At 44.6% G+C, this 18,767-nt stretch overlaps 1 protein-coding gene across 3 annotated transcripts in view; it reads left to right on the forward strand.

Annotated features, from left to right (window-relative positions):
• The window catches only part of AMBRA1 (autophagy and beclin 1 regulator 1), a 129,074-nt gene that overhangs the window by 14,272 nt on the left and 96,035 nt on the right, over positions 1-18,767 (forward strand). For all 3 annotated transcript variants that reach the window (XM_027459350.3, XM_027459352.3, XM_038180476.2), the window contains exon 8: positions 17,143-17,229. In XM_027459350.3, coding sequence (XP_027315151.1) covers positions 17,143-17,229 — 87 coding nt within the window. The remainder of the gene's footprint in view (positions 1-17,142; positions 17,230-18,767) is intronic.

The raw sequence follows: 18,767 nt of genomic DNA on the forward strand, positions 1-18,767 counted from the left end.
TCTTCAACCTTTCCCATCTGGTCTGAGTTTTTTTCAGTGTTTTCAGAGTTAACAACCTTTTGTCATGTGTTCGTGTGCTACTTGTGTGGATGAAAGTAGTGATGCTGCATTGATGTCTTTTATAGATGCCACTGTCATTCTGCAGATGTGTGCTGAAGGTTGTAAGGGCAGAGACCAGGCCTCCTAATGGGCAAGGAGGGTGATAGTGCAAGCAGGCAAAAGGACAGACTCCAGCAGCAGAGCTCTGGGGTGAACGGTGCCACTGGTGTTCCTCAGATCTTGCAGAGGGGGTGGGAACACAGGATGTGCTATGCTCTCCTTTGTACCCCATAGCATTTGTATGGTGTACATGGAAAATCTGCCCAGGTGAGGCATGGGGAATTGAGCGGAAGTTGGGAACGGCTTTTTTGAGTGCTCTGTCTTGTTGAGGTTGTGGTTGCTATGTTGGAAGGGTTAACAATTATTTCCTTGGTGCTACCATGTAGGGTGAAAAAAGCTAAAGCTCTGTGTCAGAGGGTTGGGAATATATATTGGCTGCGAGTGTTTGATTAAACCCATGTGTTTTGCTTGCCCTTGACAAAGGTTTTAAAAAGTGGCTCTCGTTCAAAGAGGTAGGTTTTAAAAGTGGCTCTCATTCTCCTGGATGGATGGGCTGTTTAGGACCCTGCTGATCACTGAATGTTTTAGGGTCTGCTGTATTCCTTTTTAGCAAGGGAATTCTTTTTTTGGGAGGACTTTTGAGATGTCAGAGATGTTGCAGGCGACTAGAGCAAGCCAAATCAGGCCCACACTGGGAAGGATCTGTGCTTTGTGTGGAAGTCTCTCGGCTGGCTTGTACCAACGATTCAGCTATGCGCATGCTTTGGATAGGGTTTCCTCACTGCTTTCAGATTGACGTCCTCTTGGTCAAGTGATTTGCGTGCTTGTCAGAGGGAAGGTCCAGTCCTGGTGTTTCTTGGAAATGGATGCCTTGTGCTTTAGGAAAGCACAGTTTCCAGGTTTGATGCAAATGTAACTGACTGATGAGGCTTTGTACACAGAAGTGCCTGAGGAAAGGGAATTCTTCCCTTCTTCCTGCAGATAAGCTGCTTATGCTCAGACCGGAACACTGACTGCCTTTCTTTTGCTGTAGTTGCATAGCAAATAAGTGGCGATAGTCACGAAATGATTCATTTGCTTCTAAATCCTTGCCCCAGTTTTTTTTATAGCCTGCCTTAATGAGACTCTCAAGCTGATTACATGGTAACTACTTCTTTCTTGTGCCTAGACTTACCTGACACTAATTTATATCAGATATCCTCTAGACCTTTATAAAAGAGCAGTGAGGTGAGGAGGAGCTGACAAATACAGCTTTAAAACTGCACTTGCATAAGTCTTGCATTACTTTATTTCTTTTGAAATAGCTGTACGTGCTCATAATACCTCCACCACATTGGTTGTTCCTGGGCCAGTCACTGCGGTGTCAGAAATAAAAGGGGCAAATAACCGTTGTAATGATCGGGCTACTGGTACATATTTGGATGGTAAGGTATGGTGGAATCTGTAGATGCAATCTTCCAGCTAGTTCTGTAGGAGTTAGCATTTAAAAATGCTCTGAAGCATTCAGCTTAGTCTGCCCCACAGTGCAGGAGCTGAACTGGCTGTGGCCTAAATGCTGGAATCCTGTAACTAAATCTCTGGGTCACTTTGCAGGTGCTGGTTGCTGCTGTCTCCTTCGTGGTTGTAGCATCTGTGCAGGGTCAGCTTTCTACCTGGTTGCCTGTGCAAACAGATGTTTTTTGCAAGGGTGGATGAATCTGGGGCACGTAGCTCAATAAGTGAGCCTAATTCCAGAGGAATTCCTACAGTACAAAACCTGCTTCTGTTGTCAGACTTCCCTTGAGAAAAGGCACGGCACGGGCTTCTGCTTCGAGCTGAAGTTAAGGTGACTGTGGAGTAGGGAGGTAAGGAGCAGGGAGCGCTCTGGTAGTAAAATGCTTGTGGCAATTTCCTTGAAGCAAAGCTTCATTTGCTTTCCTGTTAAACGTGCTGCGTGGACCTGTGGGGAGCTTTATCAAATCCTTCCCCTTAAAAGGAACCCTGCTCGTGGGATACCTGTGTCCTGCAGGTGTCATTTTTTCCCCCTTTCTCAGGCTATATTATATTTTCCCTCCCAGAGCTGTACAAGTCAGCAAGCAGCCACTTACCTATTTTTCCCCCTAGAATGAGCGCACTCAGGGCCAGCTGCCTAGCCTCCCAGACCTAGATTGTGCTCCTGTAATGGGCAATGAACCACTTCTGCACAGCAGCATCCAAAAGGTGTATTAATTTTTGCAGCTCTAGAAGTGTGCAAAGATGGTGACTAAGGTTCCTGAGGTTTAAGCTTTGTAATACAGTGATGGGGAAAGAGAGGAGAGGAGGAGAGTCTTTGAGCCCGAGGAAGCAAGTGATGACTGATACCTACTTTCAATCAATGTAATTTGTGCCTGTGAACCTCAGGTTAGGTAGGTCTTAGCACTGGGGTACATCTATTTGCTCCAAACCTGCATCTTATCTTCTGTTTTTCTTTGTTTCTCCATTAGATGTCCTCGTAGGGCAATCGAGCTCTTTATTCAAAGGCTAGCTGAAAAATTTAAGACAGAAATTGCATCTGGAAATAGTGCGTGTACTCCCCTTGCCAGTCCATGGGCAGGATCCATTTCTTGACCTGGCTTGCCTGGCCGAAAAGCGTCTTGCTGAGAAGAAGTTGCCGTAGAGGGTCAATTAAGTTAATAGGTACTTTAATGAAGGTTGTTCCTCTTTGAATTCTGTTGATGCAGTTACACCATCTGGGTAGAGAGAATTCTGCTCTTTCTGATGGTGCTGGATTAATTATCTTGGGCTAATCACGGAGGCACTAATAAGCATGTAATGAAGCTATTCCTGACTAACAGCTCTGGCACCTCTAATAGGCGGCGTGTGTCACTGAGAGCCTCGGTGGTGCAGCAGTCTTGTCATACTCAGCTTGGCATGAAAGCAGCACAGGCAGTGAGGAGCTCGAAGCTGTGTCAGGGATGTATGAAGTTGGGGAAGGCCATGGTCTACCTTAAGCAGAAGTTGCTGAGATTGAGCTTCAGCTTTTCTGAGGTTCTCCAGGCTGATCTCATTAATTAAAATGTAGGGTTTTTTCCCCTGTGGATTGATTTTTTGCCTCACTTCTAACATCAAAGTGAAAAGAGCCCTAGAAATCCCTGAAGTTGGCATGTGAAATGTGCTGCATGAAATCGGTGATAGGAGCAATTGGCAAGATCTGGATGAAGCAAAGATAATTGAGCAACAGATGTTAGCTAGTTTAATTTTTCTATAACTTTAATTAAAAAAATGTGTGAAGGAAGCATTGTGTTAATATTGTAACCTCAGTGAGGGAAAAGATCCTGTAAGTACCTTAAGCCATTGTTGCTGCATCGGCCAATTCAGGTTTATAATGAAAAGTTGAACAGGGGATGAGAGAGAATCCTAGTCAGCTGCTTGCTTACGAGTAGCTGGTGTCACCTTCTTAAGAAAATGATGTATAAAATACAAAAGCCTAGTGGCAGTCCTTCCTGACACCTATTTCAGCTCCTCAGCTAATGAGAGAGGTACGGTGCCATGCTGTCTGATAAACCTGATCCACATCTTCAAATGCCACCTCTGGCCATTTCAATACGATACCAGTGATCTCTAAGGAACTAGTGAGTTGTTACTCTAAATAAATAAATAAAATCCTCTGGTTTTAAATCTTCTGTTGTTTTTGTATTCTGGCATGACACACCAAGGCATAATCTTTCAAGCAGGGATGCAAGGAGCACGTAGTGCCACCTGTGTCCCTGTTCATGTAACTCAAATCTCATCCTATGAAACAGGGAAGAGAAATGTACAAGGTGAAACTTGTCCTCTACGCGTTCAAGCTGTAGCTGCTCATATTGTGCTAAGGGGGAAATCTCAATGTTGTTTACCTGTTTGTTTTGACTAGAGATTTAAATGAATTACTGTAAATGAAAGGTGAGCCCTGTCTTATTGCCAGGCAGGTTTGAAAGAAGCCTGTGTTTCATGAGGAAAGGTGTTTTGTTGTCCTTATTCTTGCGTTGAGAAGCCTCGTCTGACAATTACGCCAGGCTCCTCTAACCACTGCATTGTGCTGGTTCCTGAGGTCACGTTGTGCAGGCTGAGGTATGAGCAACTCGTGGGCCTGCTTTAAGAATACATCGCCTTGCTCACCAGTTTAGTTTTCAGGCTATTGAAGCTGCCTGAAAACCTGAAAAGTCTTTTGAACCATCCTAGGTTTTGCCATGTGCAGGGGTAGAAGTGCGTGTGAGGTGGGGGAGTTGGTGTTGGTATGAACTCCTGCCTGTTGTCTGGGAGGCTTCTCCCCTGAGCCGAGATGGTGGCACTTGGCTGAGATGGGGAGGTTGTATGTAGGATTATGAAAGCAGTCCAGCCACCAACACTGTGTGTGGAGAGAGTTTGGCTGTGGTGTTGCCCTTAGTAAGGTGTGAGTGCTCTCCCTGTGGCTTCAGCTGCTAGGCAGCCCCAGGCCCCTGTGCCGAGCTCCTGCCAGGCGTGTGAGGGCCTGGAGGCTGTGTGGGACTTGAGCTCATACCATGGTTTTCTTTAGTCCTGACGGCCTTTCTGGCAGCACATAGCTCTCCATACGCACACCAGGTACGAAAAGGAGCACCCAGTCCATTTCCCTCTGAGCTCATTTCATTTCCATATTGCCTTGCCGCCACAAGGTGGTAATGTTGCTTCTGCTCCTTGCTTTCCCCATCTCCTTGCAGAACCGAAAAGTTCGAGTTCTTGTAAACAGGGGAAAAAATAGATAGCCCGAGGTCCCATGCCTCCCCACCTCCAGTCCTAAATTGCAGCTTATCTACTTAGCCACCAGACATTTGCAAGCTCTTCAGTGTTTGGGGAAAGGTATGAATGGGGATCCTGAGGGGAAATGGCTCTGGTCCTGAATGAAAGCAAGGCAGCAGCTTAGCCTCTTGGCTTTTGTCAGGTTTTGAAAGGGGTGGATTTGGATCTCAAGGTGAAAGATATTTTTCTGACAAGCGAATACCTGTAAATTGAAGATGTAAGAGAGCTAGCCAACTTCACAGAACTTGTCACAAATTCATGCTCATTGTCTACCAAGCCCGGAGCAGACCTTTCTTTACAGTCTGCCTTCTTGGAGGATTTTGTCTGCATTTAAATAGATGCTCTTCCTTTGAAGACCTGCATAATGCGTGGCTTATTTTCTGGAGGAATGCTTGGCAGGTGCTGACTGGAGTTTGAGTGGCCACCTTTTCTATGGGGCTGTGTTTATTTTGTTCAAGTATGCCTTTAACTCTTACCCAAACTTTTAGGCTTCACCATAAGAAGTCAGTGAATGGTTGTGTGTGTTGGCTTTTTTTTTTTTCTTTTTCCTGATGCAAATAAGCATGGCTTACTCATGACCACGAGGGATGCCTCTTCCGATTCGAAATTGTAGCTCTGGTGTTGACTTGTGGTCAGGCTGGGATTAAACTGGACTGGCAGGGTAGGGACAGCCACGTTCCTGCCCGGCGACGCTAAGTGCTGTAGTCACTTCTAAAGCTCGGTGTGGAGCTCCTGCTAGAGCCTGAGCCTCTGATGTGCTGCTCTAGTTTCTGGTGTAACTGACCAGCTGGTTCAGATCTCTGCATATATTGGCTTCGGGGAGCTTTTTCACCACATAAAGCACCGAATGTAAAGGCGCATGTCGCTCATATCCTAGCCTTAAAAACAAAGCAACCAGAACATTTCTGTGCCCTCTGCCGTGGGTGCAGAGTTGCCTCCTAGGAGACATTTCTATGACCGAAATGTATCATCAAATTGGCTAGAGGTGGCCTAAAATAGAAAAGCGTAGTGCTTCTCCCTTTGCTTTTTTTGGAGGGGAGGAAGCTGAAGCATGGGGGAACTGCAGCCTTGCCTAAAGCTACAAAATGCATCTTGTCGCAGAGACAGAACACGTACCTAGTGTATCCAGCCTTGTTTTGTTCCATAATTAACAAAAACAATGTTGTTACTATTTTTTCCTAATTGCTTACAGCAACTGTGGCTTGTTTATTCAAATATTTGATATTTATTGCAGCAGTGACGTATTGAGTCCACTTAAAAAGGGGGGGGAGTCGAGCAGGAGGACGGCACATCGCCGAGCTGTAAAGAAGAGATGCAGCAGTGCAGTGCTGACTGCTCAGACCAGACATCACTGTGAATGTTTCCTGTGCCAACTCCAAACCAACCTGTCCAACAGTGCATACTGAGCGGGTTTGCATTTCTCTGGGGCCCTTACACTCAGGCCCCTTTCTGCTGGAAGCCTTGCTGGTCCTGACACTTGTATTTTGGACACAGTGATCAGTTTAAGCTGATGGTGTGTAGCCCTCAAAGCAAAAACAAAAAAGCTTGTAAGACTGTATTAAACACAGATAAATTTTGGCCAGGTCATGCATTAGAAGGACAGATAGCCTTAGATAAGGTATACAAGGAAAAAAATGATAAAGGTCTTAGACCTGTCTCATGTTAGTGTCTTTTTTTTAGGTGCTGTGGAAAGGATTTTCTTGCAAACCTTGTAGGCTTCATAGGCCGAAGTGGTACTTCTGAGAAGTTTATGCTGTGCTCTTTTCAAGCTTGTTAAGAAATCCCAGAGATGCTCATCACAAGTGATTGTGATAGAGATGAGTAATATCTCAGTAGCGAGTAAGGAACAGTGGGATAAAGAGAAATTACAAAGGGGGTTGCAGGCAGAGAAAAGTGAATCAGGTTTGTGGTAGGGGAGAAGGGCAAAACTGTGGGGTAGGGGCCTGATTTCTGGCAACGTTAGCCTGGACGTAGAGGAATGAAAAAAAAATTGTCAGTGTTGAACATAAAGCAAAGTGCTAGTCTGAAGGTGACATGAGTATTTTAACGTGATTTGCTGCATTGAGGGTGAGATGTGCAGGTTGTGGACAAACTGAGCTAGCATTGTTTATTTGGCCTTTACTAAAAATAGCAATGGCTTTCATCATGGAAACGTGACAACAGCGTGAACTGTAGGAGAGGCTGCAGCGATATCTGAGCGGTCACTTGGTGTCTGTGTGAGCCCTGAGGCTTTTGCTGCCGATCTTGCAGCTTTGTTTTTTTCCAGACCAAGTGTGCTGTGTCTGTGTGGTCAGGAAAGGCTCTGTTTTACTGAAGTGCTACAAGTTCGGGCTCTTGAATATGCTGCTAGTTGTTATGTAGAAGAGCAAGTGAAAGAAGTGCCCTCTCTTGCACAAATGTTCCTCCCCTTGCCTTTGACGACTGGTTTCCTGGCTTAAGAATAATTTAAGGCTGCTTTTTGCATCTACTTCCTTACTGAAAGTTGGTGCGGGGAAAAAATGATGCTTGTGTTTCGCCTCTTGTAGTGACTAATAGAGGTTACTCCCTGCTGCTGAGCTTCCCACTGTACTTTAGAAAGCTGAGCATGTGCAGTTTTTGCCAAACTTGGAGAAAGGCTTAAGCCTTCTTTTCTTTTCGTTGGCCTGAATTTAAATACACAGCAATGGCTGTAGCACACAAACAGAGATTTCTTCCCTCGTTACTCTTGCAACAGTTTGGCTTGTAAACTGTGCAGGTATAGCAGCAACACTCTCTGCCTTCTCAAAACACCTTCGTGGTGTTTCCTCAGCCAAACCACCTTCCTTCTCTTACCTCTTTCTTGGTAGCCCAGGCCTAGCAGTGAGGTGTTCACCTATAAAATAAATAGGTAAGGTTTTTCTACAGTTTCAGGAAAGTGAAGATCTGTTTCCCGACAGGTCTCTGTTCGTGGAATTGTTCAGGTAAAGTACTTGGCTCTTTATGCACCTGCTCCTGCATGGCAGCAGGGGAACTTGTGGAAATTTCTCAGTTAGGATGGAAGAGGAGCATGCTTCCAAAATGTCCTACGTTTTTGTTTCTCCTGCAGAACAATGAGAGCTAAAGGGGTGGGGGTCTGGTTTTGGTGTCAGAGGTTTCTTTTGGGGAGGGTGGGAGAGCTGGGCTGTCTGAGATGACCACAGAACAAAGATGCTGAGTAAAGACAGATTGCTTAGAAGCTGGAGGACAGCTGACTTCAACCAGATAAAGCAGATAGCTGTTTGAGGATAATGTAAAACAGTATTTCTCAGCTTTCTTACAGGCACGGAGAAGTGCAGATAGCTTCCCCTCTCTTGGAAGATGTCTCTTTGTTAGGCTGTCTGTGTCCTGTGCTGTCTGCACGTGGCTTCCCTGCAGCCTCCTGCTCCAACAGCAGCAGCATGGGCAGCGTATCCAGGCAGGCTCACCTGATCTGGAGCAGTTGCTCATGTTCACCTATTAGCTACGTACGTTGAGTTCACATAAACGTGGTGTTCTGTATTGGAGATCACTCTCAGCTTATGGTTAATAGTGGTCTTTGACATGCCTAAATCATCTAGCCCCAATTCATCCATCTTGTTGTCTGGCTTCAGGTAAGGAACGTGAAAACAATCTCTTAATTTTTTTTTCCTTTTGCCAAGAAACAAGCTGTGGGCAGGCTCTCAGACCTCCTATTTCAGTCCCACTTGCTCAACTAAATGATTTTTGTAGCTTTCTTGAGTGTGGGGTGGAGCTGGAGATGTTGGCGGTATAATGTGCCTCTTTTTTATGCTAATATAAGCCCTCAATCATTAGATGTGCAGTCACTTACATATATTGCGTGCGTGCGCTTATTTTTCACGCTCTTTATAAATGCACACGGCACAGTGTGCCTGGGGACAACGTGCCCTCATCCAATTATTCGCTCCTTATTACAGAATCTGGGCTGTAGAATTTGCAGTGGAGCGCACACTTACTGCCTAGTCCTGGAGCCAAGTGGAGAGAGAGAGAGAAGGGGGGGGGGACCTGTGATCTGAGTCCGTAATACAACTGTAACCAAAATAGTGATGATTCTAGATTTCTCCAGTTGAGCCGTTCTGGTCTGTTGAATAGCTAACGTGCATTTCAAATGTTTTCCACATACATATTTAACTGATTGCGCCAAATGGCTGTTTGTGTGATGATGTAACTGGCCCCCTCCCTTGCTCTTCTTGAGAAAGCACCTGCTGGAACTCAAGTCTGTGAATAAACAGGGTTCATTATCTGCCAGGAAACTGACTCATTTTTCTGCTCAGAATGCGTTAGTATTAAATCCTTCCCCCGTCTTCGTGAAGTGGGAGGGCTGGGGTAAGTGGCTGAATTGTCCTGCAGGTCATCTGTTGACCCACGTCTTTTCATTATTTCAGCCTGAGCTAAAGGAAGTGATTGATGTGCAGAGGGACCTCTGTTTTCATAGCCTTAGAAACCTACAGAGATAACAGTATGGCTTCTGCCCCCTCAGGAAAGACACCTCCTCTTCAATTCCCTATGGAGAAGCGGGAGTCCTATGTAATTATCCCAGAAGCTGACGCAGATCTGCATGCGTGGGTAAGCAGAGCTTTCTGCTGTCCACACAATCTGTGGTGTTGGGAACTCCCAGAACAAGGAGAATGTGAAGCATACACTCTGCATATGAGGGCAGGTAGAACAACCCTCAGAAGAATAAAGGTGTCTGCAGGCTCAGGGAGTTCAGCACGTTGCCTATGTTCTGGCTGGGCTTTCACACCTTTTTTTCATAACCGTGATGACTAGGACCCAGTTAGCTGAATTTCTGATATAATCACATGTTAGAGTCCAGGTGAAAGGTATGTGATGTCTGTCTGCAGCTTAGCTGAAGTGCCTGTCCCATTCTGAGCACTGTTATAAACCCCTTACTGTAAAGCCAAGCAGCCTGTGCAGGAGCTCAAGCTGGAGTTGGTTTAAATTTCTCCCCCCCACCCCAAGTCTTATCGCTGCAAAATGAGAGTGTACAATCTTTCGTTGCTCTTTTAATTTCAGAGTTATTGGCAAACTAATCAATGCTGTCATAGCTGCACTTGACCCTTTTAATGTCTATCACAGATGCGTGCTTCCTCTCGCCAGTTGAAATAACACATTAATTATTCCATGGGTGCTGTGTGATGAGGACCTCTGCATAATGATCCCTCATCTTCTGTTCTGATGCATGGCCTTTGTCAGCAAGTGAAGCAATAGATTAAGAATGTGACCTTGGGTCCACTTAGGGAATTTGTTATCTTTCTTAGAGCCACCAACCTTCCTGTGATGAACTCGAAGGTGCTGTGTAGCTCCAATGGCATCAGGTGGAGGTTGAAGTTCCTAGTCAGAGCACAAACGTGCAGAAATAGTAGAATTTATCATGGGGTAGTTAAATGGAAGTGGCTAAGTGCTGAAGAGTTAATTGTGTTCTCTTGGAACTGTCTGCTCCCTGTCTCACGATTAGAACTTGAATCCCAACCTTTATTTTAACTGTTAGTACTCTTACCTACAGTTCTTTGTTTCCTTTTCCCTGCACTCTTTCCCCCTTTCTGTCTTGGCTGAAGACCTGATGTGCTGTTTTCTGACTAAGAAACACTTAAAGCTTGTTTTCTACAGGATTCTTGCTCCGAATCAGTGAAATGGGAAAATGTTTTTTCATGAGCACTGTTCTGTATCCAACCTGCTTCTCCTCCAGGAAAACAGATTCAGGTTCTCTGACAACTCCACACCTTCAGCTGGGTAGTATGCCTTCGCTGTCCCTGTCTGCCCTTCGGAGTTAGTGCAAACTCTCCCAAACAGGCCAAAATGTCCTACAGAGTCCATGTTTAGAACATATCTGTGATTGCGTCTTTGCTGTCACTGTTTCCTCCTTTTCCTAAAGAAAGGAAACTTTATTGTAAAGGTTACACCCCCCCAAAAAAAAAAAAAAAAAAAAAAAAACACAAACCAAAGAACATAGGATCAAAAGAATGCCTAATGGGGCTTGGATACCCCTGAGAGAGGCAGCCTACCAGCTCTAGGATGAGGAGCTGCATAGCAGAGATGGGAACAAGAGGCTGGAGGAGCAACTCAGAACTGCAAAACTGAGCACTGATGTGTTCATCAGCACTGAAGTTCTGGGGTTATCTGTCTTTTGTATTTATCTAGGTGTCTACACCTTGTAGGTGGTTACAACTGTCTTAAGAAAAGCATATCCTTCTTTGAACACCTCTTCACTTCTAATCATCTGCTTGCGATCTGCCTTAATTCAGTCTTGATGCCAGGCTCGCGATGACTAACCATAGCCACGAGAAAGTTTAAACAGTCTAGAAATGTAAACTTAGAGGTATCAGGGTAGATTCTGTTAAGGACTTAATTTTAGAAATCATCTTGTCAGGCAATCTTTAGAACTGCATGCTGATTGCTTTTTTATTTTAGGCTTGAATATGAAACCGGTGATAGCGATAGTGTTTTGCTGTTTGACAGGGACTACAAAACTTTTGGGGAAAATGGAGCTGTGGAACAAAATGCCTGATGGGTTCTGCATACGTGACTTCAATTTGCTCGTTGAAATTGGGCAACACAATACAGAGTTGTCTGAAATAATCCTTCCCTATTCTTCAGAGAGAAGGAAAGGGGGAAAAAACAAAACCAGTGGATGGTGTTGGCTGAGGTTTTTGTTTAGCATAGCTTTCTAGTCTTCTACTGCGACTATAAGTGGTCTCCAAGAATTAACTGGACTTGTTAGCAGTTAATGGTTGAGTTTAGAATTTGAGAGAGGGTAGCAGTGTTACTGGAGAGCCAGAGAACATTCAGCTGTCTTCACCTTTCAGCTTTCTTCTTGTCTTTATGTTAAACATTGTGCTGTCAGAAGAGGAGGATGACTGAAGGGAATCTAGTTTTAAGCTGTTGCTGTGTTTTACATTCATTAGGAGCACATCCACAGGGACAAGTGCTCGGGAGAACTGATTGCTAGCTGTAAGTCAGAGGACTGAAAAAGGGATGTGATATGAAGTAGTGCAGTAACTTTACTTCCAAATGAGCAGCAGGGAATGCTGTAAAAGCCTTTCCAGGGAAGATGTAAAACCAGGGGAGGAAGTTCACAAGCTGCTAGAATTGTCAATGTACTTCTCCTGCAAAGGGTAATTAAGAATTGCTCTGTTTTAGGCTCTCTGTGTAGCTGAAGGCTGGGATTATGTGTAGGGTAGGAGTGTAGGCTGTCCTTGGAGCACTTCATTTTATCGATTTACTCTGGTTGTTGGCGTGCGGCGGCTTAGGAGGATGGAAGCTGACTGCACAACCTTTTGGTTGTAGGGAAGCTAATCCTCAGTGCTGCTTGATAGTGCTTCCCTTTCGGGAGAAGAGCCCTTCCCTCGGTGTGGTTTGGATAGTAGCACTATGCTGTAAGGCGCCTGCTGTGATAGCACATCTTGAGATCTGGTGTAGGAATTACATGTCACCAGAAATTGTTACTGAGAAGTTAAATTTGCTGCGTTTAAGTGTCTTCTCAAAGCCTGCCTAGATGAATCACTCTGTCCCAAGAGGCTTTGGTGGTGATCCTCGCCCCCGGGGAGTGTGGTGCAGTCTGATAGTTGGTGTGCTGTGAGGAGATCCTATCCTCACTTTTCTCCTCCTCGGGCTGCAGCTTCTGGCACTCAGCTGCTTATTCCTGATAAGTTTTCCTTTTCTGCCTGTAGTGTTCAGCACATTCATGCTCTCCTTCTCTCTCTCATCCAAAGGCATGCCATAACTCAGACCTTGCTTCCTTTTTCCCCTCAGTAGTGCAGCTGTTTGCAGACCCGAGTTGATGGAGCGAGCACAGAGCAGCAGTCCCGTAGTTCCTGACGTCTGGCAGAAAAGGCATCTGCTGAGATACCAGTGCTGCTGAGCAGGGGCCATTTATATCTTCGTGTAGTAGTTTTAAAACAACAATCACAAACAAAAACACACGCACAAAACGCAATCCCCCTCCTCCTATTTTAGCAAGCCGGGCCAGAAGCATCTCCCAGGGTGAGCAGAGTTAATCTTCATCATCGTGGCATTGACTGACAACCTGGAGGATGATAATGTGTGATTTTTCCTGGTGAGCGGGGGAGGAGAGTGGAAATTGCAGTTTCGCTGTTAATTGTACTTTAGATGTCATTTGTGACAATTTCATATTGTCTAGACAGATATAGTGGAGCAGTTGCTTCCACAGAGCCTAGTGTTAGCCTGTTATATATCTGGGTAGCAAAAAATGGAGCTGGGGGGGTGCAGCAGGGAGGAGAGTGCAGTAAGCTCCGGAAAGGATTGGGGAGTCAAGCATGATCTACTGAAATCTTTCCAAAGAAGATACAAGCAACGTGTATTTCTGTTCTCTCTTTGCATGTCTGTCAGAAACTGTTAGACATCAGTGGCTAGCACCTCCCTGTAACAGAGCTGCTGCTATTTGTCCGTGGATTGTCTTTATTCTACTTAACAGAATTGCTCCTAACCTCAGCGTATATCTTGGCAGGGAACTAGGCTACATTAGACTGAGCTTACTGAAAACATACAGTCTGTGTCTCTTTCAGGACTTAGGGTAGCAAAAGCTATGAATGCAACATAATATGCAGTGTGACTTACTTTAAAAACATTTATTCTCACCTTCCTTAGGGACAGGAGGTTACACTGTCGCCATCACAAATTAGACACCTTATTGATGCTTATAGCAGCGTCCCTTTTATTGAAGCCATTTGTCAGTACCCGATGCATTCAGATCTGTAACTTGGACCTCAAGGGCTTAGTCTAGAATGAATTAGTTAATAGATTTTATTCATGTTCAGTACTGCGGTTTCAGGACAGATTTTGTTATTCTCAGGAGCATGAAGTGCAGAGATCCATCTGGATCTCACGAGATTGCGCGTTGCCTTTTTCGTTTTGTTTTTTGCCTGCTATTATATCTATCGATGCTCACCTGTTGGTTGCCCTTAGTGACTGGAGAGGGCACAGTTGTAAGATAATTAAGAATCAATAGTTGCTAGCAGTTTCTTAGCTGAATTATCTTGGTCCACGTGATTTGAATGAGGCCTCACTAAGTGGCTCATATGCCTTGGTGTGGTGTAGTGCAGCTGTCTTTGGTGTTGGCAGGCTTGGAGGGCTCCACTGGCCAGACCAGACCATTTCAGCAGAGACCGTTCAACTCTGGCAGTGTGGTCTGAGAGCGGGTCCTGTGGATGATGCTTCATGGGGTGGAGTTGCAAAGGTTCAGGTAAAATCATGGGGCTCTGAGGCCCATAGGAAGCTGGTTTCTCTGGATAACTGGCTGTGGAGCATCAGTCTGTGGCTCAGGCAGCTGTTGGTTTGTGCTTTACTTGGTGCTCATTTGAAGTGACACATGCCCTGCAGTGCAAGGTTTTTCAGGTGTTTATTTCAAGGATCAGATGGGGCCTAAACCTGGGGATTGAAGATTTCCTCAAGCCTGATGTTTCAGAGATGAGCAGAGTGCCTTCTGGCACGATGGTACTAGATGCTGTGGGGTGTGCCTTGCTCCTGTTTGCACACCCTTTTGGTGCCCTCTGCTTGGTCTGTGTTTTGATTTCTTTCAGCTTAGCTGCTGGCTGCTTTCTGAGGGTCATCCAGCTAACTCAATGCCCTTTTTGGGCAATTGACAGCGTTTCCAAAGGAGAGAAAAAATATATATAGATGGAGAATACCTGGAAATGCCTTTCTAACAGATCCTGCTGGGCTGTGCAGCATGTGCTGGTCATCTGCCCTTGTGACCCATTGACTGTGCTGTGTCATTTAGTGGAGAGAGCCCAAAAGGTTGGGAAAGAGGGCGTCATGTGCGTTGTATAAACCCCAAGACTTGACAGTGACGATGAGTTGGACAGTTATTTGTGTGCACACATCATCTGGGCACTGTTGGGTTTGCAGGAAATGGCACCCAGCAGACCACTGGCGTTGTGTGTAGGTTGCTCGTACCCGCAAGGAGATGACTGCTGTTCCCAGGGCTGGGAGCTGACCTGGCCCTGCCAGGATCTGCATGATGTGGGAGCTCTTTCTGCCAGATGAAGTCCAGCAGGGGTAGCACTGCTGAGCTCTACAGCTGGCAGGCATGGGACTGCTGCTAACACAGGGCAAAGCCTGGCTCCTGTGCCATCCTCTAAAACACTGCTCCGTGCTCACCGGCTGTTGGGATACCGGGCAGTGAGTGCTTCACGGGCTGCATGCGGTCTGTGGGATGCCACTTGTCTTGCTGCAGGCTTGGGTCTGACAGAGGAAGGAAACTCCCCTGGTTTTGCTGGTTTGAAGCATCTTTTGCAGAACATAAAACCACCGATGCAGACTGTTAATAGACTGCCCTGCGTTGTCGGAGGGAAGCACTCAAGAAGAGATTGCGCAGGGCTGTTCAGAAGGGTGGCAGCCTCAGCTGGTGCTGGAGTGCTCTGTATAAGCAGCTCTCAAGAGTCTGCTTGACTGTGTTGATGTTGCAGTGCCAGTAACCCAGTCTCTGAACCCTGAGCTGGTGGCTCAGAAAGGGACCGGTTGACTGAACAGGTAGAGTATCTGTTACAGTCGTGCTCAACCATCCACCTCTTCCCCCCAGAAGTAATAATAGCAGTTTATATATAGTGTGAGTGATAGACCTGCAGTCACTACAACCTGTCTTGCAAAACTGTTGTACCATTTGTTCTGGGTTGCCTGCCTTGGCATATATTGACTTCTACACTTAGAGCAGGAGACAGGATTTGGTAGTATGGAAGTATGATAACTTTCTGGGGAGCCAAGGGTTTCCTAATATCTAGCGGTGTTGAAGGTTAGAGCTTTTGACTCAGTAACTTGGGGAATTAATTCATCTCAAAGTTGAGAGATTTAATAACTCTTCTTGGGTAAGACAAATGGTTGCCAAGCAACTTTGTGCCAGGGAGGACAGGATTTCTTCTTTACCTTCTCTAAAGTCCTAGCGCTTTGCAGCAGATGTGTGCTTTTCTGAGTAACTGGAGCCATCTTTTGCTGTTTCCTGTACTCTAGGTTTAAAATGTAAAAGTCAAGGGTTTTATTTACTTATTTTATTCCTGGAATGCAATCCAGATTTGTCTTTTGAGCCTGATGGGGAGGCTACTACTGGGGAAAACGTGTCTCATTTGCATTTGTACTGTATATACCTGAGAAACATTCTGGCTGGGCTTGTGCTCTCACTGTCTTCTTTCTTTTGTGATATTTTGACTTGCTGGCTACAAATGGGAGGTTGGATGTGGATCTGGTCCATCATCCTGCTTCCTGTGTTGATGCTTGCTGTCCTGCATTGCAAATGCTGCCTGCGAAGGAGGTATATGGGGCTAAGGCTGAGAGACTCAAATGTTTCTCGCCGAGCCTGTGTGGGGGTGAAGAGAACAGATGTGGTGTTGGATCTCTTTGACTTTCAAACCATAACAATTTTAATTTGGGTTACAATGACTGGAAAACAGATTTTATCAGGAGTTTCGAGACAAAAAGACTTGAAAGGGAACTCAGCAGCCTTATAAACTTTGGTAGTTGATTTTTCCACTCTCCGCACCCGCCCAAAATCATCTCTCTTGTAAGTGTTAATGTAATGGCTGCAGCAGGCTTGAATGAGTCAGTCTTGAAACAATGCCATCCTCTGCTTTGTGACGAGAAGCTAGCTAGAGGTGCATGTAGAAGCCGCGGTGGAGGACATGTTCCTGCTATATACTTTGATTCTGCTGCCTTCATGACTCAGACTCGCTTCTCGTGTATTCAAGCTGTCTGGCTGCATTTGCATACATTTGCTTCTTGAGTGAATATTTGGTATCTCTCCCTGTGACTGATTAAGATGCAGAGGAAATGAACACTTCTGTGTCCAAAATCCTCTCTTTCTGAGCCTTGAGACTTAAGATTGAATGTTTTGCCATGAATATATGCCAGCAGTGTCCTTAGTGTCTCCATACCAAGCTGTGTTCTTTGCCCCGTGCTCCTTGGCCCATTCCACATGTGGCCACCTTTGAGTAGGTATGAATTTGACAGATGGCCAATGCAGTGTTAGTGTTTATGGACCTGGCAAACTGGGGTAGCTTATCTCCAAAGGAAAAGTAACATCTGCATTTTTCCCTTGAAATTTGGAAGTGGGTTTGCGACCACTCTTCTTGCTCGAGGTATTCTTTCTCTTTTATAGTGAGAATATTACACTTTGTATAGCTATGTGACAAAAACACTTATGCCATCAGTCAGTGGTTTAGTATGTTGCAGAATTCTCTGCACCAATGATAGAAATAGTTTTAAGAGGCTTCAGCAAGTAGGACATAAATAGGAGGGATGCTCCTGGATGGTCTCTGACTTAGTCATTTGTTTTTTTCTTTTTAGGAGGTTGCTGGAGTCTTCCCTCATTTCATTATCTCGCTACGATGGAGCAGGGTCCCGGGAACATCCAATCTACCCAGATCCAGCCAGGTAAGAGCTAAATGCAATTTAAAGGCATTTTAGTTTCATAGACAAAAGCATTACTTTGGTCTAACTCCCTGAATCTTTTGGCAATGGTCCTAGTATTGGACCCATCCTCTTCTCAGTGATTTGCCGTAGGGGCAAGAGAGCAAACCAAATGAAAAGATGTCATTAGGTCTTGAGGAGAATGAGGAAAAGAAGAAATTGTTGTTGATGTAAGCGCATAAGAATTCCTGAAATCATTTGGGATGGAGAACACTAGGTGGCAAGCAGGTCCAATAGTAGAAATGAGATGATACCAATACATTTGAAGTATTTTCTCAAGGCAAAAACGAAGGAAAAAAGAAAAAGCCTATTAGGGAGTAAGGGTGACTGCAGTAAAGGCAGTTAAGAGCTGGTGAGAGCAAACAATGTGCTTGGAAGAATGGAATGTCTCCATAACTGTGTAAGTATGAGAAAGCATAACCAGGATGTGAAGTATACTTAACTAAGAATGAATTACTGACAATTATTTCTGAAGAGTCATGAATCATTGACATTAGACATAGGAACACCTGTAGTGCTGCTTAACCTCCAGAAGAGGTGGGAGTATTTCAGAGGACTAGAAAAAGCAAACATGGCAGAGTTATCAAAAATGGAAAGGAGTGATCTTTGCAGTTACCACTTAATGTATTAAGAAAACAACAGATGGGATAATATGACCTACAGACTCTGTCAGAAAAGATGATAGAATCGTGAACAGCAAGCAGCTTTGGAGGCTTTCAAAGACTAAGTTATGACAACAAGCTTTCTTTAGATGGGTTTAACAAAGGTATAAACGAGGAAAATTCAGTAAGTTTTAAATATATCTAATTTAGGCTCTTAAGGAACCTCTGACATAATTACATGATTTGAAGGTTACTAGGATTTATCATAAGAGTGATACAGGAACAATGTATCAAAACTAAATATCGAAGTTGCTGATGGAGGTGCTTTTTTCCCTCTTGTTCTTTTCTGTATTGACAGCAACATACATTTTTATACAGACAGTACTCTAAGTACAAGTTCTCAAATAAGAGGTGATGTTGCAAACTGGCCTCGCAGTATCATTATGCTATTAAATGACTCTTTGACTATCTCTGTAAATAAATCCTTGCAGAGGAGAAATGTTATATTAGGCTTTTTTTCCATCTGTTATGAAGAAATTTACTCTGTAAAGATAATTGAAAGGTTTAGGAAGGATATAAAGCTGTCTGGAGCGAGGTGTAAGTAAGGTGGAGTGTGTTTCCCATATATGAGGTCACTGAAAGACCTACCTAGGTTGCTACAGAATGTCTTGGTAACCAAATGTCAGAATAATGCTGATAAATGTAAAAAGCTTTCTAGTTGGCAATTGATTAAATGATAGAGGGACAAACTCATTTACCCAGAGAGATAAAAATATTTTACAAAGGTCAGTTAAAGGATATTACTACATTCAAGTCAATTTATGAATGCTAAGAGCTGTTAGATGTCTGGAAGTGCATCATTTCTTATATTCTGGAATGCATAATCCAAAATAGGCAGAT

This window comes from Anas platyrhynchos, chromosome 5 (assembly GCF_047663525.1).
Source record: "Anas platyrhynchos isolate ZD024472 breed Pekin duck chromosome 5, IASCAAS_PekinDuck_T2T, whole genome shotgun sequence".
NCBI classification, from domain to species: Eukaryota; Metazoa; Chordata; class Aves; order Anseriformes; family Anatidae; genus Anas; species Anas platyrhynchos.